General features: G+C 48.9%; 10 protein-coding genes across 10 annotated transcripts; 6 read left to right on the top strand and 4 right to left on the bottom strand.

The window, feature by feature from the left end:
• Window positions 1–189: 189 nt before the first annotated feature.
• Window positions 190–1,479, top strand: PHATRDRAFT_36528 (predicted protein; the record flags this gene model as incomplete). The annotated part of the gene is made up of 1 exon (XM_002181014.1): window positions 190–1,479. The coding sequence occupies one exon, from the start codon at window positions 190–192 to the stop codon at window positions 1,477–1,479; it is 1,290 nt and encodes a 429-aa protein (XP_002181050.1).
• A 15-nt stretch (window positions 1,480–1,494) lies between these two features.
• On the bottom strand, window positions 1,495–4,157 carry PHATRDRAFT_46548 (predicted protein). Its single transcript, XM_002180843.1, has 3 exons — window positions 2,122–4,157; window positions 1,868–2,054; window positions 1,495–1,785 (listed from the first exon to the last, which is right to left on the bottom strand). Exons 1-3 carry the CDS (start codon window positions 4,057–4,059, stop codon window positions 1,529–1,531), a joined length of 2,382 nt encoding a protein of 793 aa, XP_002180879.1. The 5' UTR covers window positions 4,060–4,157; the 3' UTR covers window positions 1,495–1,528.
• A 359-nt stretch (window positions 4,158–4,516) lies between these two features.
• Window positions 4,517–6,677, top strand: PHATRDRAFT_46547 (predicted protein). The gene is made up of 3 exons (XM_002181013.1): window positions 4,517–5,491; window positions 5,583–6,489; window positions 6,535–6,677. The coding sequence occupies exons 1-3, from the start codon at window positions 5,033–5,035 to the stop codon at window positions 6,561–6,563; spliced, it is 1,395 nt and encodes a 464-aa protein (XP_002181049.1). The 5' UTR covers window positions 4,517–5,032; the 3' UTR covers window positions 6,564–6,677.
• Window positions 6,678–7,311: 634 nt separating this feature from the next.
• Window positions 7,312–8,050, top strand: PHATRDRAFT_36525 (predicted protein; the record flags this gene model as incomplete). Its single annotated transcript, XM_002181012.1, has 2 exons — window positions 7,312–7,600; window positions 7,674–8,050. The coding sequence occupies 2 exons, from the start codon at window positions 7,312–7,314 to the stop codon at window positions 8,048–8,050; spliced, it is 666 nt and encodes a 221-aa protein (XP_002181048.1).
• An 85-nt stretch (window positions 8,051–8,135) lies between these two features.
• PHATRDRAFT_46546 (predicted protein) lies at window positions 8,136–9,758 on the bottom strand (the record flags this gene model as incomplete). Its single annotated transcript, XM_002180842.1, has 1 exon — window positions 8,136–9,758. One exon carries the CDS (start codon window positions 9,756–9,758, stop codon window positions 8,313–8,315), a length of 1,446 nt encoding a protein of 481 aa, XP_002180878.1. The 3' UTR covers window positions 8,136–8,312.
• Window positions 9,759–15,395: 5,637 nt separating this feature from the next.
• Window positions 15,396–15,744, top strand: PHATRDRAFT_46545 (predicted protein; the record flags this gene model as incomplete). The annotated part of the gene is made up of 2 exons (XM_002181011.1): window positions 15,396–15,498; window positions 15,571–15,744. Coding segments are annotated over 2 exons (177 nt in total), but the record flags the coding sequence as incomplete, so codon positions are not given.
• Window positions 15,745–15,926: 182 nt separating this feature from the next.
• Window positions 15,927–17,185, bottom strand: PheRS (phenylalanyl-trna synthetase class IIc family protein; the record flags this gene model as incomplete). Its single annotated transcript, XM_002180841.1, has 1 exon — window positions 15,927–17,185. The coding sequence occupies one exon, from the start codon at window positions 17,183–17,185 to the stop codon at window positions 15,968–15,970; it is 1,218 nt and encodes a 405-aa protein (XP_002180877.1). The 3' UTR covers window positions 15,927–15,967.
• A 374-nt stretch (window positions 17,186–17,559) lies between these two features.
• PHATRDRAFT_46543 (predicted protein) lies at window positions 17,560–19,260 on the top strand (the record flags this gene model as incomplete). The annotated part of the gene is made up of 2 exons (XM_002181010.1): window positions 17,560–17,980; window positions 18,083–19,260. The coding sequence occupies 2 exons, from the start codon at window positions 17,560–17,562 to the stop codon at window positions 19,258–19,260; spliced, it is 1,599 nt and encodes a 532-aa protein (XP_002181046.1).
• A 410-nt stretch (window positions 19,261–19,670) lies between these two features.
• On the top strand, window positions 19,671–20,024 carry PHATRDRAFT_36520 (predicted protein; the record flags this gene model as incomplete). The annotated part of the gene is made up of 1 exon (XM_002181009.1): window positions 19,671–20,024. The coding sequence occupies one exon, from the start codon at window positions 19,671–19,673 to the stop codon at window positions 20,022–20,024; it is 354 nt and encodes a 117-aa protein (XP_002181045.1).
• A 73-nt stretch (window positions 20,025–20,097) lies between these two features.
• On the bottom strand, window positions 20,098–21,831 carry PHATRDRAFT_46542 (predicted protein). The gene is made up of 3 exons (XM_002180840.1): window positions 21,766–21,831; window positions 21,412–21,714; window positions 20,098–21,359 (listed from the first exon to the last, which is right to left on the bottom strand). Exons 1-3 carry the CDS (start codon window positions 21,785–21,787, stop codon window positions 20,197–20,199), a joined length of 1,488 nt encoding a protein of 495 aa, XP_002180876.1. The 5' UTR covers window positions 21,788–21,831; the 3' UTR covers window positions 20,098–20,196.
• Window positions 21,832–27,911: the final 6,080 nt, after the last annotated feature.

The raw sequence follows: 27,911 nt of genomic DNA, 5'->3' as shown, positions 1-27,911 counted from the left end.
CGACGCTTGGTATGGTTTCTGTTTGCTGTCGCGTGTCTCCATTTTGGCAACAAGGTGTCGCATTGTTGGACGCCGTCCTGCCGTTGCTATTGGCGCCGGCTCTTCCGAAGTGGCTTCCAGTGTAGCTTCTCCTCGTTGCATCGAATGACGAACGCAAAGCGTCCGAGAATTTTATACACCGTGACAACCATGGTTGAATACGATCACGGCAAACGGCAGATGATAAAGGGCGGGGATCGGTTCTCGACTTCTCTCGTCCCCGTTTTGCGAGAATCCGTCACGAGCATGCTCGAATCCTTCGACGTGGATGTCTTCCTCATTGCTCACTTTCAAGTCTCCAAAAATAGACGCCAAGAGATCGAACGCGCACTTCCCACTTCCGTATCACTTCAGGTATGGGAGGACGCTACTCCGTTGGGATATCGATCTGAACACAAACAACCAACCGTCCTCGAAAATATGATGAATGCCTTGAGTCGTCAACACCGTTTCGTTATCAAGGATAATTTGTTGGCATACGATCTATTTCTAAACTTTGAAGACGACATGATTGTTCATGGTGCTCATGTGCAGCAATTTCTGAACGTCACTTATGAGCTGGAACGTCTATACGAACAGGCGTCGAACCACAGTCAACATCGGCGCGCCGTAGACGAGGAAGCCGACTTCTATGGTCCACTTACCAAACGTCGTGTAAGCATTCTTGTACCAGGCTGGATGCGTGTAGAAGCGGCCCTCCCGGGATGGCAGCCGCACGATCTGAATAGCAATGATCACGTTCCGCTCAATCCGCACTGGAACGAGAACAACCGTGCCTTGGTCAAGCTGGATCCTACCGTCTGCTGTCATGTACGCAACGACACGGCAGCTGCCAACACCCATATACCACGTTCGCCGCCGATTACCGATTTGTTCCTTTGGGAAACAAGCCTCGACGCACTGAGCCTAAGGCAAATTCCTCACTCGTCTTTGGGGTGGGTTGTCTTGCAAGCTGGCAATTATATGAACAAAAAGGTAGGCTCGTACTGGAGTGGCCGAGACGGCTACTTTGCCGACCAGCCACCGTCACTTACCAAAGGACGATACGCCAACAACCAAGGGGGATGGATGGCAACACGTTGGCAAATCTTCAATTGGCACAACGAACACTGCAAGGGAGGGTTGTTGCCACCTTTTGAATATCCTTTTCGAAGTGATGGATTAGACCGCAGGACAGTAGAGTTCTGGAGCGGCGGGATACATCTCTTCGGGATAGGAGGCTGCAATTTGCAAAGGGTGATTCCAATGGACCCGAATCAATTCGGGAAACACTTACTGTATCACTCGTCTAATAATAAACAGCGATCGCCAAATGTTCAACATCGCTTTGCCTCTCGATCGATTCAACATTTCTGGGAGCAACTTAATACGATTAAGCAGAATGCGGAGGTAACAAAGCGTGTCGAGATCAAATACGGCAAAGGCATTAAATATGGGTAGTATATACGCTATTGTATCGACAGGATCATAAAAACCTCTCTTAGTTTTTTTACGCAGTCTCTGCATTCTTGGCAAGCGTATCAAACATGAAATCGTATGCCAGTGCGGTCATGAATGCGCTTTGTTTCGCGTCTGCCGTTCCTCCGTGGCCACCTTCAATGTTTTCGTAGTAGTAAACAGGCCACTTTCCTTTGCCGTCATCCCAAAGTTTCTTGACAAACTTGCGAGCGTGACCTGGATGGACACGGTCGTCTCTGGTACTCGTCGTCACTAAAATTGGAGGATATTCTTCAGTGGGGTCTATGTCTGCCGAAAGCAAAAGATGCAGCGTGAGTGACACGGATGTGGCGCCAGCATACTAAGATTGTTTCCACTGCAAAGTACGTACTGTGGTAGGGCGAAAACTTTTGAAGGAATTCCCAGTCGTCCGTATCGGGATCACCGTATTCGGCCATCCAACTTGCACCAGCCAATAGAGTGTGATAACGCTTCATATCCAGAAGCGGAACGGCGCAGTGAATGGCGCCCCACAAGTCAGGGCGCATAGTGTACATATTCCCCATAAGTAAGCCACCCTGTGAAAAGAAGTTAAAATGAGACAGCTTTCCTACATAAACCAAGTCTTCCACTGTGTATACTTACGTTTGACCCTCCGCGAATGGCCAACGTTTTTGGTTTGCAGATACCAGCCTCGATCAAGTGTTCACCCACTGCAATAAAATCTTCGTATGCCTTGTTTCTGTTCGCTTTGAGCGCGGCTTGATGCCAGGACGGACCAAACTCGCCACCACCTCGAATGTTTGCTTCGACATATACACCACCTCTTTCCAACCAAGCCAGACCGGCAGTCGCAATGTAATGAGGTCCTAAAGACACTTCAAACCCACCGTAGCCGTACAGCAGAGTAGGATTTTTGCCATCTAATTTCAAATCCTTATTCTTGATGATGAAATAGGGTATTTCGGTGCCATCGTTGCTCACGGCAATTTGTTGCGCTACATCCAAATTGGATGCATCGTACTGCGGTGGCAACGAACGTAGCTTTTCCTGCAAAAACGAGTCGGTCGCACTGCTTCCTTCGACTCTAGCAGCATCCGCCAAAAACAACGTCGAAGGAGTCGTAAAGTCGCTTGTTGTAAACCAAAACTCGTCACTGCCATCGTACGGATCTACCGGACTAACGCTGCAATCGCGGATCTGGGCTTCTGCTTCCGGATCGCTCACCAGAGTCAACGTTTCACCTTCAATCTTGTAAAATTGCAACTTGGACTTGACATTGTCCATTGTGGACAAGACCAGATAATTTTTGGTGGCTGTAAAATACTCATACGCCGTTCGGTCTGTGGGTTTAAACAAAACACTGTAGGTACTGCCGGCCGCCCCCTTTTCCAAGAACGTATCCGTCAATGCGAAAATCACGGAACCTCGCTGATAGGTGGGACCGCCTGGGACAGGCGTCCAGTCAGAACGCAGTGAAATCAACATCAGGTTGCCCAACAGCGAAACTTCGGCGTCATCTTGAATATCCAACGGTGTTAGTTCGTCGGGATCGGCAATGTTCTGACGTGCGGGATCATCCGGTGTCAGCAAGTGCTCCGGTTGAATTTTCCGCATCCAAACTTTGGACGTGTAGAAGGTCACACTGCGCGAATATATTTCGTAGATACCACCGTTCCAAGTTCGCTCGTCCGAAATATAGGCCGACACGGCGACATCCTTCTGCTCACCTTCAAAAATGGTCGGCGCGTCATCGATATTGGTTCCGCGGACCCATTCGCGAACCGTCCGTGGGTAGCCGCTGTCGGTCAACGAATCAGGTCCAAAATCCGAACCTACCCACAGAACATCCCGCGATTTGTAGGAGGCCCTTGTCTTGGCTTCGGGTAAAACAAAGGGCTGGTCGACAACGAAGGTGTTCGTGGTGAGATCAAATTCTTTCAAGTGCGAGGCATCCGATCCACCCCGACTCAGCGACAGCAAAGCCCGAGTAACTTTTTGACCATCGGTGGGATCACGAGAACGAGGCAATGCGCGTGAGCCTTTCCAAACCCAGGACACGTCGTCCGTTTTGGCGAGTTCATCCAGATTGAGTACGATTTCCCAAGCGGGCGTACCGGATTTGTAGCTCGACAAGGTGGTCTTTCTCCAGAGTCCCTTGGGATTCTTGGAATCTTTCCAGAAATTGAACAAAATCGGGTTGCCTTGTTCGTCTTTTCCGTACTGAGAGACGAAAGGAATGCGATCGTCAGACTCCAGAACGGACAGGATTTTCCCGTAGGAGCCGGTGCTCGACGTTTCCGGATGTCCTAGTTTGGAAAGACAATCATCGTTGGCCGCTTTGGCAAAGTCTAAGGACTCCTTGCTCTCGACGTCTTCTAGCCAAAGATACGGATCTTCCACCAATGTCGTGCTGGCGACGGACGGTTGCGTGGAAGAAGTCATGGCAATGGCGGAAGCTGAGGGAAAAGAAAAAACGCGAAAGAAGCGCGGTGTCGAACGAGCAAACGATAAGACGGGAGAGGACCAAACGGCAGCAAGACTCCAGAGAAGAGAAGTTCGCGAAATCCTCGATACGTACATACTCTGACTCTCGTTTGAGTAGTCAAGGAATGCAATAAGAAAGTGACTCCGGTAGATACTTTGCTAAGGAAAGACGTCTGCTTTCTCTAGTAGATGATTTCCCGTCGACGGTGAGTGGGCTGGATCGTGATTTCGCGGTACCGTGCTGCCGTGTCGCCATAATTTATATTGGACAGGAATCGTTTCCTTTCCTTCCAAGTCCTCCAGACCTCCAGACAGATCTTTCACTGGTATAATGTCACTATGACTTGAGCTTCTGAAATTTCTTCTAACCAGGTCATCTTACTTAAGGCTCTCTAATGTGGTACCACTATTGTAGGCAATAAATACAGATTTTTATTTATAGATTTCCAATAGGCAATTAGTTGACAGTGACCAATTTCTATGACACGAATCACAAGCAGTCATAAAATTCGTTTCCCACCCTCGGACAAGTTTAAAGCACCCAAAGCCAAAGGACGACAGAACCTCTACTATGGGACGGAGGGTTTTCATTGCCACCGACGACTGCTTTCTTGTTCGATCGAAATTGTATCGAGAACGGCATTCGAATTCGTCGACTCCGTTGCAAGGACCAATGCCGGACTCGCAATCGTACGAAATCTTCGCATGCGTAACTGGCTTACGCGGCCTGAATTCACTGTCAACGTCACGCAATCTGGGGTAGACTGTGATGGCCACATGAGCGCGGACAATTATGATGGGATTGCCAGGCAAATCCTTTCAATCTGGATATGATAAGGAATGTCAAAACGTGAACCAAAAAATGAACGATTACAGATATGTCTACGTACGGCCGGTAGTGAAGTTCAACCAAAGTATCCACGAATGGCGGCGATTCTCACCGGTCCTCGCATCAAGAACGACTGCACCTATCCGATTCTCCGTTTTTACAGAGCTCACATTTCGTTGGGAAGCAACGTATTCACCACCCTCTCCCTTCTACAAGATAAAATTGTGTTGCTAACCCAAGATGCTCTTCAAACTTGCGATCATCTGGGCCACTTTGACGAGCGCTACCCAGGCTCAAAACTCGGCTTGTACTGCAGCAACCTCTATCTCTGCTCTTCCAGCTTCAGTGAGCGGGGACACCTCCAATGTTTCTCCTGTTCAAGATGTTGCCGCTGAAAGCTGTCAACTTGCGAGGGGGCCCTTGGCCAGTAGTTGGTACTCTTACGTTGCCGAGAGCGATGGTTGCCTCACTGCGAAAGTTACCCCACCAGCCGCGGATGAATGGGACACCATCTTGACGGCTCATTCGGGTGACAGTTGCTCCGCTCTTTCGTGTGTTGCCATGAACGATGATGTTGACGTAGTAACTGAGCGCGGAAGTGAGGTCCGCATCAATGCTGTTACAGGCACGACCTATTACTTTATGGTCGCTGGCTATGACAATGATGAGCCTGGTGGTCGATTCGAATTTGCGCTCTCGGTAAGACTACGTGTGAATGCTGAGAAACTTGCTACGCCAAACTCACAAAATCGTATGCTCTTTTTTGTTTCCTTCCCTCTGTCCTCTTCAGCAAACGTCTGATGCTACGTGCTCTAACCCGACGGGAAATCAGTGGTGTCCTATTTGTCCCGATGGTGGCCAACCCAGCGCCACCGCCATCTTCGATGAAAATGTGCTATGCAGCGGTGCTGGGGCCGATGAAGAATCAGTCGAAGGAGACGAGGCCTGTGGTATTCTGCAAGTGATCGGCTCGGCCGTTTGTGGCTGTACGCCTGCGAGCACTGCGACGTGTTCTCTGTGTCCCAGCAGTGAACCTATCTCGAGTCCCATGCAGTCTATCCTTGTTTCAGAGACGGTGACGTGCGGGGATATCAGCGTTGTCGGTGGTAGTGATAGCTGCGGTGCTAATAGAGACGGCCTCGCCGCCCTTTGTGGATGCCCCGGTTCTGGTCCAGTGTGTCAGCTGTGCCCGGCTGGTTCCTCGTTTGATCCAAACCGATTTGTATCACCAGACGATGAACTCACATGCGGTGAGATCGAACTCGACTTTCGTAAAGAAGTCATTCTGTTCCCCAGTATTGGTTGCACGCCTTCCGCTGTGGATTTTGTTTTTCAAGCGAATGTGGTTGACTTTTGCTGCAACGGGGCTAACCTCGAGTCCAATCCGAATCTTACTTTTCCTCCAACCGGATCCACTCCTAATGGAGCTCCTATGGCTATGCCAATGACAACGCTGTCGCCAGCCGCTACCACCGCTCCAGAATCTGCTCCCACTGGCGCTCCTCAGGCTAGTTCCCCCACTGTCATCAACACCTCGACTCCAGGATCTGTAACCACTACTTCCCCCATGGCTACGCCAGTGACAACGACTGCACCAGCTACCACGCCGACTTCAGAAACTCCTAACTCTGCCACGCCCACGTCTAGCCCTCCTGTCTCGCAACCTGCAGGAACTTCCGACGCTTCTCGCTCCCGCAGTAAGGTTTCTATGACGTTGACTTTTCTTACTACTGCGGCGTTAGTCTCTGTGTCTGCTTTTAAAGCGTGCTAAGCGTGCTGAGGTTGAATAGCGTAAAAGTGGTAGTATAAAGTGCCATGTCAATGGGCTTTTGATTGGTAGAAATCCCGGTAATGGCTTAGACTCTGCATTAGAAACGTAATAAAATATGGCGAAGCGGGAGATTAGGCCCGGAACGAGCAAACGAAAGATCGGGGTCACAAGGCGACATGGTCCCAATAACGCCAGCATTATGTGAGTTTGGACGTGACCATAAATTGGTTTCGGTAGGACCAGCATTTAACAAAAACCGCAACTTGTCAGTTTCTATCTAGGCATTATGCTGAACGTAGATGAGTTATCTCTCTTGTGAAGCGCATTCTCCCCGTCTCTTTCACGTGCGTCTTAACTCTTGCATACTTGGAATACATTTGAATGGTCGTAATTTGTCACATTGCCCTTTTCGTTGGAAATATACGGCTTGGCGCCGTGGCGGGAGCTACTGGATCACACAGCGAGCCATACAAAATTAGTATTGACAGTGATTCACAAAAAAATTTATGGACTCCATATAGTGAAAGCATGTTGCACCGATGATTCCGTCTGACATAAATGTGTTCACAGTCACATTCACACCAATAAACGCAAACGACCGCAAAATACTTCGACAACAGCATAATATTGAAGGTTGATAGTGAGTCAATAGAGCGAGCCACCCAATTCTCTGGTCGGATTTTGCTAGTTTCCACATTGTTGGCTGCAAGCCACAAATCTTGGACAGAAGACAAGAGGACATCGAAGAATGTCGAGACAACAGATTCTGCCAGTGGTTTTCGCATGCCTTTTTTTGAATGTCTTTTCGCTTTCAGTCAACCCGGTATTGTCCCGGAGACGAATAGTAGGACTTAGCGGGACGGCCTTCCTCCTAAGTATGCCAAATATCGTCGCTGCAGATATTACTGGCGATACAAATCAGGCGATTACAGCCGATGATATTTTGAATGCGTCTAGCGCGGCAAGCACGGATCGCCCTCAGATTCCATTACCAATTTCGAGCGACAGCCTCGGTCGAGATCTTTCAACGATCCAAGGTGCGTTGTTGGTGCTCTTGTTTTCTGATCACGGTGCTTTTGGTCTAAACAGATGCTTTTCCCTGGATCTAAGGTCTCATATATCTAAAGAATACACGATTCGAACGACCCCCATCTGGCAGCATTGTTTTGGTGACGGTACGCACGCTTCAGAATCCGGACGTTGTCTTAGGTGGAGCTAAGTTCCCTGCTTCGAAACTTCCCATTCGATTTAGACTAAACGAACAGAACGTGCTCAAGGAACAAGCGGCTGTTTGGAAGACAGCGCAGACTCAGGACTTACTGCTGCAGGCGGAGGTGTGCATGCAAGAGGACTTGCAAAAGACGACGTGTTCCAAAGTATTCATGAGAGCGGTAGGAGCGTCGAAGAGTCTGCAGCTTCAGACACAGAATGGCGACGGAACGCTGAATGTGCGAGCAGCCGCATCTCTTTCCCTCGAGGGTATCTAACATATTCGCCACTTGTGGCAAGTCAATCGAGGTATGTATTCGAGAACCAAAGCAACATGGAAGGAACATTGGAGTCTCTACCTTTTTAAAGAAGCTAACTGAAAGAATAAATTCAGTTTATCTCAAGTTGAATACGCGAATCCAACCGGGTTCGGTTGATATGATACCTTATGAAATATCGGGAACGATTGGACGAAAGGAAGACTTCCACCTCGCAGCAGTCTGGCGATCCATTTCAACTGTGTCCTTGATGAGTGAGTGCTCAGTAGCGACATGGAAACTGTTTCACATGCTGTTGCCATGCTGCATCATCTAAGGTTTCCTTCCAGGGAGCACCAAACAAGCCCCTCTGGTAATCTGCGTAGGCTTGCTGGATTTCGCTTGCTTCATTCATAACCATGCTGCCTTGCGCCGCACAGGGTTCGCGTATCGGTTCACCCGCCAATACAAGAAAATCTGCGCATTCTTCAGCCGTGCGAAGAACAAGTTGTTCATTCAATTTTGCGCCTTGGGCGTCGAAATAGACTGTATGATGTGCCGGCAATGATGCCTCGTCGGAGTCAAGCACGCATCCTTTTCGCACATATAATATCAGTGTTTCGTAAGTCGGAGGCAAAGTGAACGTCCAGGTTGCGTCGGGTTGCATCACGACGTGGAAAATGGACATTGGCGTAACAATCGGAGTAGTGGCGCTAGCACCATCGTAGGAACCGGCTAGGATCAGCGTTCGAGTCGATACAGTGCCGTTGTCGGCTAGTGTTTGCACAACTGGTGTCTCGTTGTCGCCACCTAACACAGTCGATATAGGTGCATTAAGCTTTTGTGAAGCAGGCAGATTAATCCAAAGTTGATATAGCTCCTGTCGTTGAAACACTGGTCGCTGCCAAAATGGCTTCTCTTGCTGAAGGTCAAACATTTCTTCGTGCAGAATACCAGCTCCCGTATTCAACCATTGAGAATGTTTATTCTTGTATCTCGCTATGGCACTATCCACTTGTCCGTACTCTTGGCGAATACCTTGCGAGTCACGGTGTATAAATCCGCCTTGGAGAATGTAAGTAAGTGTGACAAAACCACGATGCGGATGTGCGGGAAAGCCCTCGGGAAAGAAAGTTTTTTGGAAAAACCGCAGCGGATCAAACGCTGCAAATGTATGGCAGTGGTGAACCATCATTATGAAGGGCGTGGTTTCCTCGTATTCATAAAAGTTGGGGCAAACGCGACCCGTGATGGTTTGTTCAAGTTTGGAAGCCGTTTCTTCACCAAACACTTTCCCAACTAGGAACAAAAAGACACCATTCCAAGCAGGCCATACCGGTAAGCGCGCGTATTTCTGAATACGCTTGATCTTACACGATCGTGCAGAGGTCAAAATGGATGATGGGCCTACTTTGGGGCTTGATGCGAGAGCAGACGACACGGTAGGAACCAGAATATTGGGTTCGCCTTCAACTGATTTGTTGGACGGCACAAGGTCCGCCACCAGTGTTGTCTTTTTGGCTTGGTGGTACGCGTTTCGATCCTTTCCTTGAAAGCTAAACCCTGATACTTTTGACAAGGTCAAAGCGACAAACGCAGCTACCAGTATGAAACATTTTTTAGTACGCTGTTGCATCGTAATCTTGATTGTCAAGTTCATTGCATTGGGTCTTTCTTGAGGAGACAAACTCATTTTTTTCCTCAGTTCACTCGTTTTCACAATTTGCATGTTCTTTTCTTCGTCATGTCGCTGACAGTGAAGGTGACATTGACATAAAGAAACGTCACATACGTGAACTGACAAGAGAACACGATTTTCGATGGTTCCTCAGAATCCGGCGTGCACTCACTGTGACATTGCATTCATCAACCAGCTGTAATGTAAATTGGTGGGGTTTGGACGGCAAAAATCCAGAAACGATTTATGTTACATTACGCGACCGACAGCACAAATTGCTCTGTTCTCGCGATATCCTTTGAAATGCTACAAGGTGACCACACCGAAGCCCGCGCAAAGGCATATCGGCTTAATAAAACATCACAAACCAGAGAATTAGTTTCTTTTTCCTGACCTGTATATACCAAGTGTTGGTGAGGACATTGCTCGTTAGTTTATTTCGACTTTGCCTTTCTTTTAAGAGCTTCATTCGCAACATTGCTGTGTCATGACGTCAACTAGTGGAACTACACGCGGTGGAGTCGCTGATTACTTTGCAGTTTTGGGTGTAGGGGATGAGCTTGTGTGGAAGCACACGCAAAAGCAGTCATTGTTTGACGGCCCGCTGGAAACTCAGGATGATACCGAAGAAGAGTACAGGGAACGCTTTTATCGCGAAATCATGGACATAACGATTCTAATGGAAGAAACGGAGGCTTCGTCGCAAGGAGATTCTTCCTCTGTGCACAGGAGGGTACCTTCGGACGCTTCCACGAATGTTTCGCTCTCGCAGGGCGGTACTTTGTTGCATAATGCCATTTCCAACGTTACTTCGTACCAGACTGAGGGAACAGCCAACAGTCAAGACGGGGCTGTTTCGTTGCCTTCGCCGCCTTCTCGTTCCGAAGCCACAACACAGGAAGATTCTTCTGATCATATGATGGCAAATCAGCTCCCAGAGACGACAAATGCGCAAGGTTGGACTATCCTGCAACGCACATTGCCCACTTCCAAAGCTGCCTATATTCCTCTGCACGAAAGGGATGCTAGAGGAACGTTGTCAACGTCTACTTTAAGTCGTGGCCCGACCCTATGGCATCGCTATCAAACCTGGGATGCGAACTTGGACACTCAGACTGGAATTCAACAAAAGTTACAGCAGATTCAAGCGAAAGCACTCCACACGCAACAAGATACAGACGAAACGTTGCCCCTAAAGTCTCTTCGTCTCAAGGTGAGAAGCACCTTGCGCGGCTGGAACGCAGCCAAGAAACGCACCACGCGACCCGACGACAAAACTCGACAGTTTTATATTGCATATCGCCGTCGACGGTCGCAAGACGACAATCGACCGGCTGTGGCCAGTGTGGAGCTGTTCTACGTTCGTCTTCACCGGAAAGCAATATCGGAAAATTTAGATAGCGCCCTACCGAAAGAAAGGTCAGATTCACACTTACCTGCTTTAGCCACCCATCTATTGCCGAATTACCAATCCCTCGCCAAGCATCCAACACCCAACGAAAAGGTTCAGGAAAAGTGGTTAGATTTACAGCAACATTTAGTTTTACCCACTTCCTGGGACGAGTGGGCCATTCCAGAGCAGTACCGGTTTGTGCGCGATATGACGGGCACACGCCCACAAAACAGTAAGAGAACTATACTCTTTGAAAACGAGAATTCGAAAGGTTGCTCCGGTGGGAGCGGTGTTGGTGTAGAAGCGATTGATTCAATCAGTGATATGTTAGCCGGTGATCCAGACGCTTTACGACCCAAGTTAGTCTCAAGCCACGAAAAGATAGCTGACAGCGAGATATATTGCTTCATACCTGTGCTTGCAATACGAAGGCAGCGTAATGGATACGAGGAATGCTTTAGCGAAGATTCTGCCATGGTGGATCTGGCGGTTTCTGTTGTCGACGGTCTCGGACATGTAGTGTGGCCCAACGAAAGCCAAGAAGACGATGGAGCGGAAGATGACAGTAGTTTTCGGTTGTTGGAGATGTCACCGTGGTGTCATGCCACTGATGGCTCATCTGCGTTTGAACAGCGCGCTCGCTTTTCCTCAAAGAAGAGAGCCTTCGGCTCAATAGTCCTTTTAGCTCGTCGCAACCTCCCTTTCGGTTTCGCCGATGTTGCGTTTGCGACACGAGTACAGGGCCGATTTCCGTTTCAGAACTACAAGGGTCTGCCGTTTCCTGAAGAGGAATTACCAATGTTTTGCTACCCTACAGGATGCCGGTTGCATCGAGCTCGTTTTTGCGATGCACCACTTCCACAGTACTATGGCTTCGTCGTTAAGAATGAGCGCGGCGATAGTATTTTCGTTTCTTGCGTCTCGTTCATGGAACCTTTAACGGCAAAGAAGAATCTGCAGTTACGAAATTTGTCAAAAAAGCGTAAAAAAGCATCGCTGGCTCACCGAAGGTTTTGCGAAGACCGCGTTTTGATGCAGAACAACGCATTGGCAAAGCAAGATGAGAACTACATTGGTTCAGATACCTCAGACGCTGATTGTAACTTACTAACCGGATTCGACGATATGATGACCTTCGAGAACAAAACAATCTGTCTTGTGAGCCGATATCCCTTTTGGACTGCACATCGCAAATTTTTGTGCCATCTGCACACGCTTTCTACTTCGTCGCTTGAAATTCCATTGGAGCGGTATATTTCGCACTTTCTATTAGCGGTACCAATACCAAGGCCTGGTGGCCCTTGTGTGTTGGTGCCATTGCCCGCGTCGATCAATCCTATGATTTTATCAATTCCACCTGAGAAGGACTTTCCCATGATTGACCTAAGATATGAGCAACTGGTTGCATGCCTGAACGTCAAAACTATTGTAATGATAGTTCTCGGGATGCTCACACTAGAAAGGAAAGTGATTGTAATGTCGACACGGCCATCATTTGTCCTCGATGTATGTGAACTACTGCGATCTCTACTTTTCCCTTTTGATTTATGTGCACCATATGTTCCGCGCCTCACCGAACCGTTTAAGTCATCCCTCGACTTTCCGGGGGCCATATTTGTTGGAATTCATGATGACGGGTCGGCACGAGGGCTTGCCGCGAAAGTCCGAGCTCAACTACCTGAAGAAAGCATCATTGTCGATCTGGATACAGGAAATATTGACTGTGATGGCGATAAGCATACACTTGTCAAGACGACCTGGGATGTAATACCAGAAAGTGCTCGTTCGGCGCTTGTATCTGAGCTCCAAACGCTGTGCCGTGACGCAGCTATCGCTGATGGACAAGAGCCGCTTGACTCTTACTACGACTCAGCGTTTGACGTCTCCCTGACCGCAGCTGTAGAAGACGCTAGCATAAATGCTGATTTGAAGGAACAGTTGGATGATCGTGCAATCCGAGACGCTTTTCTGCGATTCTTTTGTAGTGTGATGGGTGGCTATGAACGTTACCTTGTAGTTCCAGACGCTGACTTTCTGGTATCGGGAGACGAATGGTTTGACTCTCAAGGATTTCTCGCTTCTGTATCTCCCGACAGTGCGACTTATTTGAGTGCACTGCTGTCAACACAATTATTCCAAGCCTTCGTTCAGAAGCGGACCGAGGCGAGTGATGTACACTGCCTTTTGTTCGACGAGTGCCTTGCTGAGTTTCACGCCTCTCCTGTACCGTATGGCAGACTCGGCGGCGACGTGGAAACGGTCGAGTCAGAAGCAAATGGCCAGCCACAAATGCTTTATAGCTTGCTCGTTGATCAAGCTGCGAATTTTCCATTAGATCACAATCCTTCGATGCTTACCATCAACAAAAGCCTTGACGCCAGTGAAGCGGAAAGTACGCTGAGCAAAGGATTCGTGGAAAGTCTTTCAAGAAACGCCGAATCAACGATCAACGCTTCTGGAGATATCGTAACGGCTGCATCTAGACGAGGGCTTCCTTCCGGAGCACGTTTTATCTATTGCATCGATGGGAATCCTTGTTTTCCTCATCGTCTCAAGTCTGAGCTTTTGCTTCCAAAAGAGCCCGAATCCTGGCTTGTTGAAGTTTCGAAGGCTCCTAATCCTTTGTTGTCGAGGAGTGAGAGGGAGCTCGAAGAAGCAACGAGGCGGCGTAGACTAGCAACAACATACCGCGGCTTACAGGGACAACGACGCTGCCTATGGCAACTCCCGAAACTGATGGGCTCGCATTTTCTCGGCTCTTGGCTGCTTTGCATACCTGCTCGGGTATCACAAGGTGAGCTTTCGCATGAACAGCAATCTAAGTATCTTCTTCAAGCACTCGGGGCGCTGCGACTTCTACGTAGTAAGCAACGTATCGTGCCGGATGAAGCGTCCTACAGAGCTTTGATGGTTGCATGTGGCAGAACCCAAAGCGATCGCCGCCTTGAATTAGTCAAACTCTTTGGTTTGCTGCGATCGGATGGGATATTCCCAAGTGCTGTGACGCTCGGACAATACACAAAAGCTCTCGCGGAGGGATATTCGAAGAGGCCGAGCGGTAGAGACCAAGATGACAATTGTGGTGGTATGGAAGTAGCAGATTCCTCAAGTCGAGTCGGTTTTAGCGTTACAGGCATCAGTCTCAGAGGAGGTAAGGAGAATGACATTTCGCTATCCTCTCTAGACGCGAGCCTCGGAAATTTGGAGTCCCAAGGTCGTCACTGGCGACAAAAAAGTGGATCAGAGCGCATTGGAGAACATAGTCAGCAATCCAAAAAGATGCGAGCCAACCAGCCTTGGTTACCAACCGTTTTTTCTTCCTCGTTTGCGCCTTCTACGACCACTGATACTGCGATCGAATGCGAAAGCGACATTCTGCTTGTTGCAATATGGTCCAGAACTCGGTTTTGTAGTAATTGCTCTTACCTTCCCCTCGAAGAAGAGATACAGGCCGGTTGGGATATAGTTGGAGGCGAAAACGATGTTCCTGGGTCAGTAGCATGCCCAAGATGTGGATCGCTAATATTACCCAAGCTTGGTTACTCAGAGATGACAATTGACGAAGCCCTCTCTTCTGAAACAGAAAGTAGTGAAGATAGTGATTTTGCTCAAGTGGACAAGGCAGACTTTGCGAATCTCCCGCCGCAGATCCGTCCCACATTAGATGCAACGAAGAACGCTTCGTACGTTTCATACTTGAGTCCAGCAACTCTCCGTAGATCTCTGGAGCAGTATATTGAGTTGCACGGCGAAGAGGTTTTGATAAGGGATCGCTTACGAGCCCTTGACCCCGAGGTATATTATAACTTCTGGTGGTACTGCGCCCGGTTCGCCCTACCCTTTCCTCTACCGGTAGTTGCTCTTGAGTCCGAAACGCCCTTACATTATTGTGCATTTGCTGCCTGGGATCGCTCGGCAGCAGAACGCGGATGCCAGAGTGCTGCGAAGGTCCTTGCGCTTGTGTCTGGAAGACGTGCGCCTTTTCACCGGAGCGCAATTGCCAACGATATAGCCCCCATTAATCCTTCAGAGGAGAACCCGTTGTTAGCGCGCTTTAATCTACAAGGATTCTACTCCACAGTTTGGGACCATCCCGACCTATCTAAGATCCTTGTGGCTTTGGTTGAAGCTTGTGACAAAAGGGATTTTAAGCCAGTTGTTGAAGGCGTTCTCAGGTGCAACGAACGAAGAAAGAAGCAGTTTGGTGAATGCGACGTCAGCGACACTGTTAGTGACTTTCAAAGCGATGCTGACTCGAGTTGCTCTCATGCTGGCGTATCATCGATTGAATTTGATGTCTATGGAACCATCCTCTATTTGGCAAAGTACCAGTGTACGACGGCTTTTCATACCTTCTTTCCTACTACTGCAAAGGCTTGCAAAGGGTATCATTTCTGGGTAAATTTTTACTTTGCTGTTACTTTCGATGGTATCGATCATTCACTCACTCACTCACTCACTTCCTTTCAGTGTGCAATAGGTACGCCATTACCGATATTCGACAGACTGATGAGAGACGCACTTCGTCGCATCTGCTCAGGTAAGGAGCAAGCGATAATTTCTCCTATTCACGAAGTTTCTGAAGTAGCGCTTGGTTTTCGCTGTGTATTTGGCCATTTAATTTAAAAACCCGAATATACTGTTACGCCTTCTAGCAACCTGTATCTGCTTTGTTTGAGATAATATTTCGTCTTTTGCCTTTCAACCTCCTCTTCATTGGGAAGTGGACGTGCAATTGAGCTCAAAAGAAGGCTGACTGGCATTGGTTTACTGGAAGCACGCAACATCTATTTTCGCGGATTTTCTTTACGGGTAATTTTTGAAGAAAGATGCGAGCAAGAATGATTATTTGACGGGAAAGGAACGTTTATCGCAACACTACGTGAAGTTGCTTCTCGGTCAAATTTCGTACTTTTTCTTGCAGCTTATCGATCTCTTCGTTGGTCAAAGAACGATCCATGGAGCGATACGAAATCCGGTAGCAATGTGAAGTTTTCATAGATTTCGGATTGGTAAAATTGTCAATAAGCTCAACTTGTTCCACCAAATCACCAGCCACATCTCGGACCAGTTCATTTAAATCATTCACGTGAAAGTCGGGTTGTATCCAGAAACTCATATCTTTGTAACATGCAGGAAACTTGGAGTATGGCTGAAAGGTTACAATTTCCCCGGACGCAAATTGCTCGTGAAATCGTGCATCCTCGGTCCAAAACAGTCTAATGTCTGGTATCCCGTAGAGCACCATGGCCAAACGCTCCAGACCCAGTCCGAATGCCCATCCTTGCTCGCCAACTCGTCCAGCATTCGTCACAATGTCAGGGTGAATGACACCGCATCCCAACACCTCTAACCACTCGTCCTGGAATAAAATTTCGAGCTCATAGGATGGATGGGTAAAAGGGAAGTAAGCGTCGACCCAGCGCATTTCGGTGGGTCCAAAAAGATGCGCCGCAAGCCCTTCCAAGCCTTGTTTCAAATCTCGCTCAATCCAATCGATGCGTTCCGTTTCCGACATTCCGCTGAGAACTTCGTTTGCAAACATTTTGACACCTTCGGTCTGGTGAAAGACGGGATAGTGTGATCGATCAATCTCATCTCGTCGATAGACGTCACCGGTCACCAGAAATTGATTTGCACCAGCTCTCAACAAATCTACTTGATGTGCCGACGTATGTGTTCTCAAAACAGTTTGCCGATCGAGATAGTAGGTGTCAGAGGCGCTGCGACTCACGTGATCGGAAGGAATCCGTAATCGATCAAAGTTATTTGCGGTCGACACAATCGGCGACAAATCATCGTAAACTTGAAACCCGTTGCCCCAGTAATTCTGTATGCGTTGCTGGATATTATACAGCGGATGTAGGGGCCGTCTATGCAAGTGTTTGCCGATGCGACTGGCAATGTTGGTCGTGACGTTGCAATCGGCGTGGGACAAATCGTACCGAGCGAGTTCCGCCCGAGCCGAGCCGGCGGCAGCCGACGACGACACGCTCTTTCTCCGAAACGCTCCAGCCCCGTAACCGGTCCCAGACTGACGAGTCGTTGTCCGAGTCACCAAAGCGCGGTGCCATGGAATCTTCATGGTGTTGGACACGAAGGATGCCGATTTCTTGGTCGGTGCCGTTTCTCACAAGCAGTACACGATCTCACAGTCAACGAGTGTGCCATTGTTTCTCATCGGTGTTGCGCCTGTTAACGTACGTACCGCACCTAGAAAGATTTAAACCCGGAAATCTCAGGCTTTGTCGATACGACAGACAGAATCAAGGATAACCTTTCTTGCATATTAGACCGACTTTCATTAGAATGACAGTGTCGCAAACGACTGTGAAGGTCGGACATCTGGGTTTGTGACAAGAACGTTTTCTGGGTCCCAAACGACAGTACCACCGCAAGAACAACTACGACGGACTATTTGTTATTCGTTGTCTTCGTTGCAACAATCCTTCCCCGAGCATGGCATCACAGAAGCAACCACAGCGGAAGGACTCGGACGTTTCGGAAAAATCGGACTCCGGCGGGGGCGATCCCTACGCTTCCGCAGACTATCAAGAAGCGCTCGAAGATGTGCACACCCGCTTTATTCTGAATTTGCCGCCCTCGGAACTCGAAACAGCCGACCGACTTTTCTTCCAACTGGAACAAGCATGGTGGTTCTACGAAGATTGGATCTGTGATCCTCATCCAGAGAAAGTTTTGCCTCGGTTTTCCAGTTTCAAACCCTTTGCCCAGAAAATGTTCGCCTATTCGGAAATGCTACCGGAGTCCCACAAATTCGGATCCATGTGGGCGGAGTTTTCGCAGTACAAGCGCGGAATATCTAACTACGGATGCATTCTCTTGTCAGTGGATTACACTAAAGTTATTTTGTGTCAAGGTTAGTGTTGGGCGGGATCTCATGCGTCCCCGGTACGAGTTTTCTCTCTTTTGGTCGCTTTTCTGCCTGATTTCTGACTGCCGTTTGCTTCTTTCAATTTAGTATGGAATGGAAAGACGTTCACCTTTCCAGCTGGAAAGATCAACCAGGGCGAAGATGGATTGACCGCCGCAGCCCGTGAAACCTACGAAGAGACAGGGTTCGATCCCAACTGTGTGTTTGGACAAACCGCTTCCTGGAAAGCGACGGATCCTGCGAAGATTACCTGGAAATCTTTGCAGGAACAGGACGCTCTGATTTTTCAAGAAGACAATGGTAAACGCCGAACCTGCTATGTCTGTCACGGTGTTCCGGAAGACTTTCCGTTCCTGCCCGTGGCACGTAAGGAGGTCGCCAAGGTAGCCTGGTACCGCGTGGATAAGATACCGAAATCTTCGTATGCGGTATTTCCCTTTTTGTCCCAACTGAGACGATGGATTGCTCAACGCACAAAGTCTTCGCGCGACAAGTCGACGGGCCGATCGAATGCTCGTAAAAAGGGTACACCCAAGCGTTCCGGCAACAACTCCAGAGGTCGCGATTCTCGCGGTAAAGTGCGGGATGGCGACGGCCTGGTCACCAGTGGACTAGCTGCGCCCGGAGAAGTATCCAGATGGTCGGAAGACGATATGTTCGCCGTTAACGAACGTCTCTTGGGGCGAAAAATCACGTACGACGGGAACCCTCATTTGTTTGAACAAGGATTTCAAGGCCAGGACCCGCACGCCTTTCACGTCGTCGGTGGGTCTTTCCTCAATACCAATGATTCGACTCTGGCCCCGCCGCCGGCAACTTCAAAATTGCAACCTTTGTTTCGTGGCAGTAATAATGATACGGGGAAAGATGAGTTGCTGCCCTTTTTCTCGGATGACGGTGCTACACCGTGGGGAGAAACAGTGGAAGACGCCAAAGGAGCACCGCCACCCAGAGCTCTCAAGGACGACGCCGACGCCTTGCTGGCACTTTTACAGCAAACGAAGGATCCACCCAAAAGCTTGTTGACAACCGGGAACGATGTCGATGTGGCATTCCTAACGGACGCGGAAGTAACCGCTCGCAGTAATGAAACCAAAACAACTGATCGGCGAGTCACTATGCGGGCGCAGTACGAAGCCGATATGGAGTTTATTCGCGAATGGGTTGCGAATCTACCCAAACCAGGACCTTCCAAACATTTTGGAACGTTCAAGCTTGACGCCGACGCAATCATGGCCAACGCGTTGGCCAGTGTATCAAAATAGAATGTTTCACACTCACAATTAGTGGAAAGCAGTTTAATTTTAAAAAGGCTCTATTCTTCTCGACTCCACAGTGTTGCCTATTTATCATCTTTTATTTGTTGTTTTACAATGCTTATGTCAGCCAGAGTAGCAACCGCACAAAGGCTCGAGTTGAAGAGATACTAACAGTTAGCGAACGCAAGAAGCACATGCCGTATTGTTAGTAAAAACGGGACCTGACGGGAAAGAAAATTTCGCGCCGAAACGGAAGTGATAGTAAGTCGTACAACCTGTGCGACCGAAACGAGAAAACCCGGAAATAGAGGAGTCAAAACGCACAAACCTCAACGATATGAACGTCCTTTGGCATTGCTGGGCCCAGTTTTTTTTTGCTTACATTCACAATAAACCGAAACCGCTTCCTTTTCAACATGTCTTCTCCGATTCCCAAGAACGACGACTGCCTGAACCCGTGCGAGAACTTACGTTCCGGTATTTCGCCCATCGCTACAACGAATTGTGAGAATGCGATCACCAGCAATGCCGCCGACCAATTCTCTACCGCGAGTACGAGCACGCACCAACTTACGGTACCTACTCGTGGTGGTGACAATGACGAGACCAGTAGCTACGATTGTACCGATCCGTACAGAAAAGTCCTTGCGCTGGCATCTCGGTGGACGGCCGAGCTCGAAAGCGTCCGTAGCGACTTGTATATGCTGCAAATCCAGAATGCCATTGCCCTCGATACTCTCACCATGGCCGGCGCGGCAACGGAATTTTGAGGCAAACATGAACCATGTCAATTCGTAAATCTCTGCAGTTGACGGTCGATAGAGATTTTCACAAACGCCTGTAGAAAGAACACTTCGGTACATTAATATTATGTCATTTCTGTAGTTTCACCATTGTGGTCCCGAGGCGTGGAAGAGCTACAAAGCACAGTTTGCGGCTTCTCTACCTATCTCGCGTTCGCTGCCTTCCAGTAGCAGAAATCTCGTTTTCCACCAGGGGCGTCGTCGGGACTTGACCGGACAGGTTATCAATACTCTGGTGTTCCACCGTGGCGTACTTTTTGGAAAGGCGCTGAGCGACACCGTTCACGTGGAGGAGTCCCAACACCGCCACTACACGACCACGTCGGTTCTCTGCGGCAGCGGATGCCTGGGCCACACGACAGGCTTCCCGAATACCGACCGTCAACGTGTCGTCTCGTTCCCGCAAGATGACCTTGGCGGCAGGCAAAGCGACCGCCACGTACCCTAGGGCAAGACTGATCACGTTGGCCGAGATCACGACTAGCACTGTCGCTAGACTGTCCGTTTCCGGTACGGTCGTCAATTCCAAGTTTCCCGGGAACAGTGACTCAGCGGCTTGATCAATGACGAGTACCATTGACTGCAGCACGACGAACGGAGGAATAATCAATCGCGCTAGATCTCGTAAGGCTGCTTCGCTGCGTGTCAAAAATCCCCAGAGGGTGACTTGCGGCACCGCGTTGGAAGTGTCGCCCGCCAAGGCAGTGACCAACGAGCTGGCTTCCGGACCGAAGGAATTCTCCCATCCGTTGTGCCACCAGTCTTTCCACAATTCCAGACTCCCTCGAGGCAAATTTCCAATGCGAGTCAAGGTTTCTTCGACGGGTTGATCCGCCAATACGATATCGACCTCGCGCTTGGCCGCAATCCGGAACGCTGTAGCGAATTCTAAACCGGGTTCTAAACCCGAGAGGGCGGTTTGCATACCGCTCACGACACCTAGAATGGCGGCTGCCAGTCCGGTCGACCAACCCCTGGTCTTTCCCGTTTGACGGACCATACCCACGAACCAAGTCCACCAAGACGCCGAATCGGTGGGAACGGCATTGTTCTTTTCGTCCACAGCCAGGACATTTCGTCGTAGATCCGTAAAGCGCGTGGCGCAGAGCTCGAGGACTATCACGTCCGTCGGATTGGGTTGGTGGTGCGCATCGGTGTCCACCAAGCACGCCTCCACATCCGCACTGGACGACGGAGCCCCGTGAAAGCAACCCAGGAGGACAACTTCACAGTCGGTAACCGGGTCAATTACGGTAACGGAGCTTTTGGCTGGTGCGGTGCCGCCGTGGCGGTCCGTCAAGCCTGGACGTGAGAGTAGGGCGGGGAGCGTTGTGGGTGCGCGAGTGGTGCGTACAGGCGCGTTCGCCGGAAACAACACTCGACACGGCCGAAGGACGAAGGAGCTCGCTGGAGGACATACGGTAGTACCTATGGCAACCATCACCAGGACGAAACTGGCCGCCGATCTCGTTGTTCTTCGCACCATTCTTGGTTAGAGTTAAAAGTTCACTGGTCGGGTTGTTGGTTCCCCCGGGATGGAACGTGCCAGAGCTCGACACGGTGTGGTATGCGCCGACGGACTGACAAAATTGGTCCCGACAACGGAACAAGCGTCGGTATTCCCAAAATAGGGCACTCGGGTGAGTCCAGTGAGACGCTGCTCGATAGGGCCAGTCGAGCGACCCCTTACTCGTCTACCGGTACCTACTCGCACCGTCGGGAACCCACATGGCAGCGTTGGGTAACGAGTTCGCCTTTTCCCACAAAGAACGCGTGCGCCAGAGTGAGCTTGGATATATCGTTCGGCCGTCTCTCTGCATTCCCAGGAGTCCCGTGTGAGACCTTTGGACGACAAGACACGAGTTTCCCCTGTCCGTAGATAAAAATAGATGCAAATGGCAGGCCGGTTATGTCGAGAGACAGTCTGAAGTGACAGTGAATCATGTCCATCCCGTGTATCCCCGATTCACCGGTATTCTAAGCACAATTGTTGACATTCGAACATCCGGACGGAACGATGATAGATGGAAGACAGACACCGCTCGTCGCAATCTACACCTCTAGTCGTCAGTCGTCGCAGTGTTGAGACTCTTGCTGCCGTCGCACCATACGATCTGGCGTCACACAATGTTCGAGCAATGAAAGAAACAAAAAAGTGTGAGAAAACGTGAAACAGAATGACTCCGTGTCTGGCGTCCCCGCAGTCCCCGTCGACACGGCGTTTGACGCGAGTGGACTCTCCGATTACGACGGCCACGGTCGCTAGCTCTGGCGTGACCTTGACCGAGTTGCGCGCCGCGTTGCCACAAGCAACCCGCTGCCACCACGGACCCTGCACGTACCGTCTTCTACGGTTGTACGGACCCGCAGAACGGAGGTCGGACGTGGGGACCCACACACGGGCAACACGAACGGGCCAACACCGGAAACGGCCAACGTACGGTCCGCGGTACACGAATATGGTGGAGGTGCCATTCAGGCGCCGTCGTCAGATATTGGTGTAGGGTTTCGCTACGCATACGACTACCCACCTACCAATTTGCATTCGGCACTCCAAGCCGATCCAGAGTTCGCCCCGCCTCTACTCGTCAAAGCTCACGGCGGACCAACCGCGCGAACGTCCACAACGTTTCGACTCGATGTGCAGTTTTGGACGAGTCGCGGCTTTGCCGTGTTGGATGTTGACTACGGTGGGAGTACAGGTTACGGCAAGGCCTATCGGCAGTCTCTATTGGGAAACTGGGGTCTTCTAGATGTGGACGACGTTAAACACGCAGCTTTGTATTGCGTCCTGCAGAAAAAGGCCAATGCGAACTGGATCTGTATTGATGGACGCAGTGCCGGCGGATACACCACATTGGCAGCATTAACGTTTACCAACACGTTTCGAGCTGGAGCTTCCTTGTACGGCATTGGCGACCTGTCTCTATTGGCTGACGAAACGCACAAGTTCGAAAGCCGCTACTTGGAAGGGTTGATTGGACCTTACCCCGAAGCCAAGGAAATGTTCGACGCTCGTTGTCCCATTTTACACCTAGACCAACTGACTTGCCCCGCAATCCTTTTGCAAGGTGACGAAGACAAGGTTGTTCCACCCAGCCAGGCTGAGACCATGTACGCGGCACATCGGAAAAAGGGTCTGCCTTCAACTTTGATTCTGTACAAAGGAGAACAGCATGGGTTTCGGCAGTCGAATCACATATCTCACGCACTACTCTCTGAATATTCCTTTTTCTGTCAAACGTTTGGATTCGAACTGCAACAAGAAGGTGACTTCAAAGGGATCAAAATTGGCGAGCGCGTTGAAATAGAATAGCTCTCGACGTTTACATTAGTAGAGCAATAGCAATGATCAGTTGTTGACAATGTACTCTGAGAGGGCGATGGTAGCGATAAGAACAAGTCTTTTGCAGCTAGCATTCGTTCTAATGTGTTAACTGTAAATATGTTTACAGTATATGTTGTTTGGTCAGTAAACACTGGAATGTCGGACAAGTGGGGTGTTAATTCTGGTATTTTTTGTCGCCACAACGGACTTTCTGACATTCAGCGGAGTATAATTATGAAAGATGAAGAAGAAGCCCCGAAAACGGTGAAAGGTTTTTTTTTAGAACAGAAGATGACGTTTCGAAAGTTGTTCGTTCGACAAATTCGCAGTAAAATTACGGAAGACAAGCAAACTTCATGATGGTCCTATGAACCGTGTGGATACAAGTTCGGTGAAAAATAAGGGAGGATTCGACGAAAATTATTGGACGCTAACAGTAAGGTAATTTTGGATGGAGATGCTGAAGAATTGTACGAAACGATCAGGCATCGTAAATAACATCAAAGGTTTCCACTTGAGGCTAAGAAAAGTGTTGCTAAACAACAAGAGTACGCTGAGTTGACTATGCCACTGGATCGTTCGAGTGTCCGCAAAGTCCTGAGCACGAGACCGAATGGCGTTCGCGGAGAAAAGTCGACCGGCTCCTCCCGGCGCCTTGTCCAGGAGGCCGAAATTACCGGCCTCATTTTTCCTTGGATGACTGCCTATAGCGTTTGGTGGGGCACGACTGTAGTCTTAGCCATTTTCACCGTCTTCTTTGAACCCTACATGATTGCTTTCCAAAAGGAGGCAGGAAAATTCAACGACGGCGCCGCCTCGCTCGAATACATTCTGATGATTGTCTTTGCCCTGGACATCGTTGTGAACTTCAATTTGGCCTTTTATGACAACGAGGAACTTGTGATTGAAAGAAGCAAGATTTTGACAAGTTACTGCCGTCGCATGTTTTGGATCGACTTTATCGGAGTGTTTCCATTTGAAACGGTGGCACTTTCGATTGCTGGCGAGCTTGGCGAAAGCACCAACACGGCTCTGCTGCTATCGCTTTTTCGATTACTGAAACTTGTACGACTTCACCGTGTGATGCCACTTTCGGACATTTTGCAATACAATGCGCACGTTTCTCTTATGTGGTTCACCCTCACGCGAGACTTTTCTGTGGCGTTGACGGTCACACATTTTTCCGCTTGTGGTATGTATTTATTGGCCCGACTCAAGGATTTTGACGAAACGACCTGGTTGGGTCCTCTGGTGTTTGGCTTGAATGGTGTTGAGCGTTATGTAGTTTCGCTGTATTGGGCCGTTGTAACTTTCACGACGGTAGGGTACGGCGACTTCTCCCCGTCAAATGCGGGTGAGCAGATTTGGGGAATGATCTTCATGTTTCTGAATATCATCGTTCAATCCTGGATTATCGGTTCTATTACCTTGCTGATCGTGAAAGGTGATGAAAAAACCGGTGACTACCGAGATTCGTTACAAGTCCTGAACCAGTACTCTGCGATGCATGAATTTGACAAAAGCTTCCAGAAAAAGCTAAAAACCCAGCTCCGTCTGGAGTTTAGCAATCGAGAGATCGCTGACGAACAAGTTTTAAAGCACTTCCCCAGTGCCGTTCGTCGCAAGGTCCTGCGAAAGCTATATTTACCATCTCTAGCGAAAACATCTCTGATGAAGGGCATACGACCACAGTTTGTAGACGCTTTCTTGGCCTCCTGCAGTGTCGAGATTTTTAGCCCGGGTGAAGAGATCGTTGAACGTGGCTCTATTTCTTCTGATATGTTCTTGTTGGTTGGCGGGCTCGCCGAGATTGCGACGATCAAAATCGACGAAGACGACGACTTTGATTATTCCGAACCGTCCACTTCTAGAGAAAGAAGACAAATAGAGTCAGGAGACTTCATTGGGGAGATAGGATTTCTGACTGAATCGCCACAAGTTGAATCTATTAGTTGCTTGACGGTTTGCAAGACTTTGACCATTTCCCAATCGGCCTACAAACTTCTCGCCCAGGATCACCCCGGGAGCGTTGGCAAAATCTTGCATAATCTGCTCAAGAAAGTTCAACAAATCGAGCTTGAGCTCCAGCTCCCTAAGAATCTGTCACTCCTTCGTGCAGGATCCGTGTACGATGATAGTCCGTCGTATGGCGCGATCAATTGGAGCTATGAGGACGCAACTCGCCAGCATGAATCTCTTACAGCCATCAAAGATCTCGTGAAGATGCACATGGACAAACAAAAAGATGACCAGACTACTCGTCTCCTATTTGCCGCTTCTCGAGGGGATACTGACACGATCACGCTCATGTGCGATCAAGGATTTGACCCTAACAATGCTGATTACGACGATCGTACGGCACTGATGGTGGGATCGATGAAAGGCAACACCGACGTTGTTAAAACAATTTTGGAGTTCAAGGCCAATCCTAATGTAGTCGATGTACACGGCTCATCAGCTTTGTACGAAGCAGTAAAAAATGGGCACGAGAATACAATGAACCTGCTGTTGGAACACGACGCAAAGTTATGCACGGTGGATAGCACGGCAGCTTCAATTCTTTGCCAAGCTGTTTCTGAAGGCGACATTATTTTTTTGGGCCGCCTATTGCGCGCTGGAATTCAAGTCAACGCTTCTGACTACGACAAACGAACAGCCGCCCACATTGCCGCAGCAGAAGGCAATCTTGGCGCACTAAAGCTCTTGGTCGATCATGGCGCAGACCTGACTTTGAAAGATCGTTGGCAAAACAGTGTTTATGATGAGGCAAAAAGAGCCAACGCTGGCCACGTGCTGGACTATATTCAGACTTTCGAAACGACGTGAATTAAGTGGAGAGCGTGCCAATTCACTGCCACCCAATTTTGTCTGCTCTGTGCCAACTAATACATGAAATAAGAACAGTTTTGAATGATGCAGTTTCCCTCTGTTAAAGAGGATGTAATTGCTTAGATGTGGCTCCTTATCTGGTACAATAGGTCAGAGCGAACACGGGATAGCACTCGTCCTGATGTGTTTGTTCCCCTTACTCTTGGCAGACTTGTTTTTGGAAGCCGGGGAGGCATAACTATTCACCCAGAGAAGTGTCACTTTTATGCAAGGGTATCAAACAGTTCAACCTGGCTGAGAGTCGTTTGGGTTCGACAGTGATAGTAAATCAGTACTAGCTGGGGAAATGTAAACCACCATTCTTCTCCGACGACGAAGTTTAGGATCCCACGTAAAGGACGGGCCCGTTTTTTTCTTTCCTTGGCACTTTCAAGGTCCCATTTCTGCTGCCAAAGGAATTTTTCTCGGTTACCTTAACGATTCCATAAACCCTCATTGGATCGATACAAGCCATGTATCTCCCGCTAACATGACCGCAAAACCTGAACGAAGCACTTGTGTAAATATGCTAATGTTTTGTGTAGCTTCAATTATTTTACTTTCGAAATGTCCACTCCAATGTGTTTCGATGGATAAACATCTCTTCCAATCGGGTTTACAAGTCATCCAATTCAAGCGCTGCACTATCTAGTATACGAGACAGAAAGCGACGGTTATTTTGGTGCGCGTCTTCGGCGGTTGAGTGATGCGATGCTCGCTGGGACCTTGTGGGGAGCTGGCGAGGACCTCTTGGTTGGCTGTGCGCAGCCAATATTTCGTGCCTTCTCGACTGTAGTAGATTCTTTTCAGAAAACTGTAGAAAGCCTACGAAAGGAAGATCAAATGACTGCAATTCTGTCTCGTTCGGTTCTGAAATTCCATTATTTTTTCGCCAAAACATCATCTGAGCTTCTAGCGGACGGTTCGGAACCAAATCGCGTGGCTGCAAAGGTTCTCTAGTGAGAGGACATGTTCTGCTTTGTTCCAACCAAGTTACAATAGCCTGTCGCTCAAAGTTTCTGCCTGTTCTCGTCATGAGCGGGTGGACCATCGGGTTCAGCGTGATGGGACAGATATAAGTATCTGGTACGTCAATGGTTCTATCGTCTTCGGTCTTGATCGTAAATTCGCTCATTTTGAGTTGGACGTGCTGAACCAAAAGCTTTTGAGGTGATGCCTTGTCCCGGATTTTTAGTGGGTATAGAAGATTTTCTGCTTTTTACTCCTGCAAATCGTTATGAAACGATTCGCTTTCGAATGAAGAAAACATCATCCAGAGCGGACAATCTGTAATCCCCCCACAATGTGTCGTTCGGATGGTTTGGCCCGTCGATTGATTTTGAGAACGAACGAAACTATGAGCAAAAACTTCGATGACCGCGTGCCATAAAAAAGATAGACATTATTGATACTGATTTATAAATTCAGATAAAAATTCTCGATATATTTAACTTTCTTTTCAATAATTGTGTCGATTCCTCGGTTGAATTAATCCTTCCATTTCGGTGTTTCGAGTTGCAAACGATAAATACGCTATAACTCTATGTTTAACGACAAATGGAGTGATTGTCAATAATGATCAATCGTGCACGACTGCCACCCTCCAAAGTTCCTCGCGACATGTCACGCAATCCCTGTCGATATGGGAGGAAAGTAGA

Source organism: Phaeodactylum tricornutum, chromosome 10 (assembly GCF_000150955.2).
Source record: "Phaeodactylum tricornutum CCAP 1055/1 chromosome 10, whole genome shotgun sequence".
In the NCBI taxonomy this organism is placed as follows: Eukaryota; Bacillariophyta; class Bacillariophyceae; order Surirellales; family Neidiaceae; genus Phaeodactylum; species Phaeodactylum tricornutum.
This window is presented reverse-complemented; position numbering and strand designations above follow the sequence as displayed.

Coding starts and splice junctions, on each gene's coding strand:
- PHATRDRAFT_46548 (XM_002180843.1), bottom strand. CDS start 4,059: ATGTACGTATCGAGGATTTCGCGAACTTCTCTTCTCTGGAGTCTTGCT. Junction 2,055..2,121: donor CCATTCGCGGAGGGTCAAAC/GTAAGTATACAC, acceptor TTCTTTTCACAG/GGTGGCTTACTTATGGGGAA. Junction 1,786..1,867: donor AAAGTTTTCGCCCTACCACA/GTACGTACTTTG, acceptor TGCTTTCGGCAG/ACATAGACCCCACTGAAGAA.
- PHATRDRAFT_46547 (XM_002181013.1), top strand. CDS start 5,033: ATGCTCTTCAAACTTGCGATCATCTGGGCCACTTTGACGAGCGCTACC. Junction 5,492..5,582: donor GATTCGAATTTGCGCTCTCG/GTAAGACTACGT, acceptor TGTCCTCTTCAG/CAAACGTCTGATGCTACGTG. Junction 6,490..6,534: donor CGACGCTTCTCGCTCCCGCA/GTAAGGTTTCTA, acceptor CTGCGGCGTTAG/TCTCTGTGTCTGCTTTTAAA.
- PHATRDRAFT_46542 (XM_002180840.1), bottom strand. CDS start 21,787: ATGTGGGTTCCCGACGGTGCGA. Junction 21,715..21,765: donor GTGGGTTCCCGACGGTGCGA/GTAGGTACCGGT, acceptor CCTATCGAGCAG/CGTCTCACTGGACTCACCCG. Junction 21,360..21,411: donor TGTTTCCGGCGAACGCGCCT/GTACGCACCACT, acceptor TCTCACGTCCAG/GCTTGACGGACCGCCACGGC.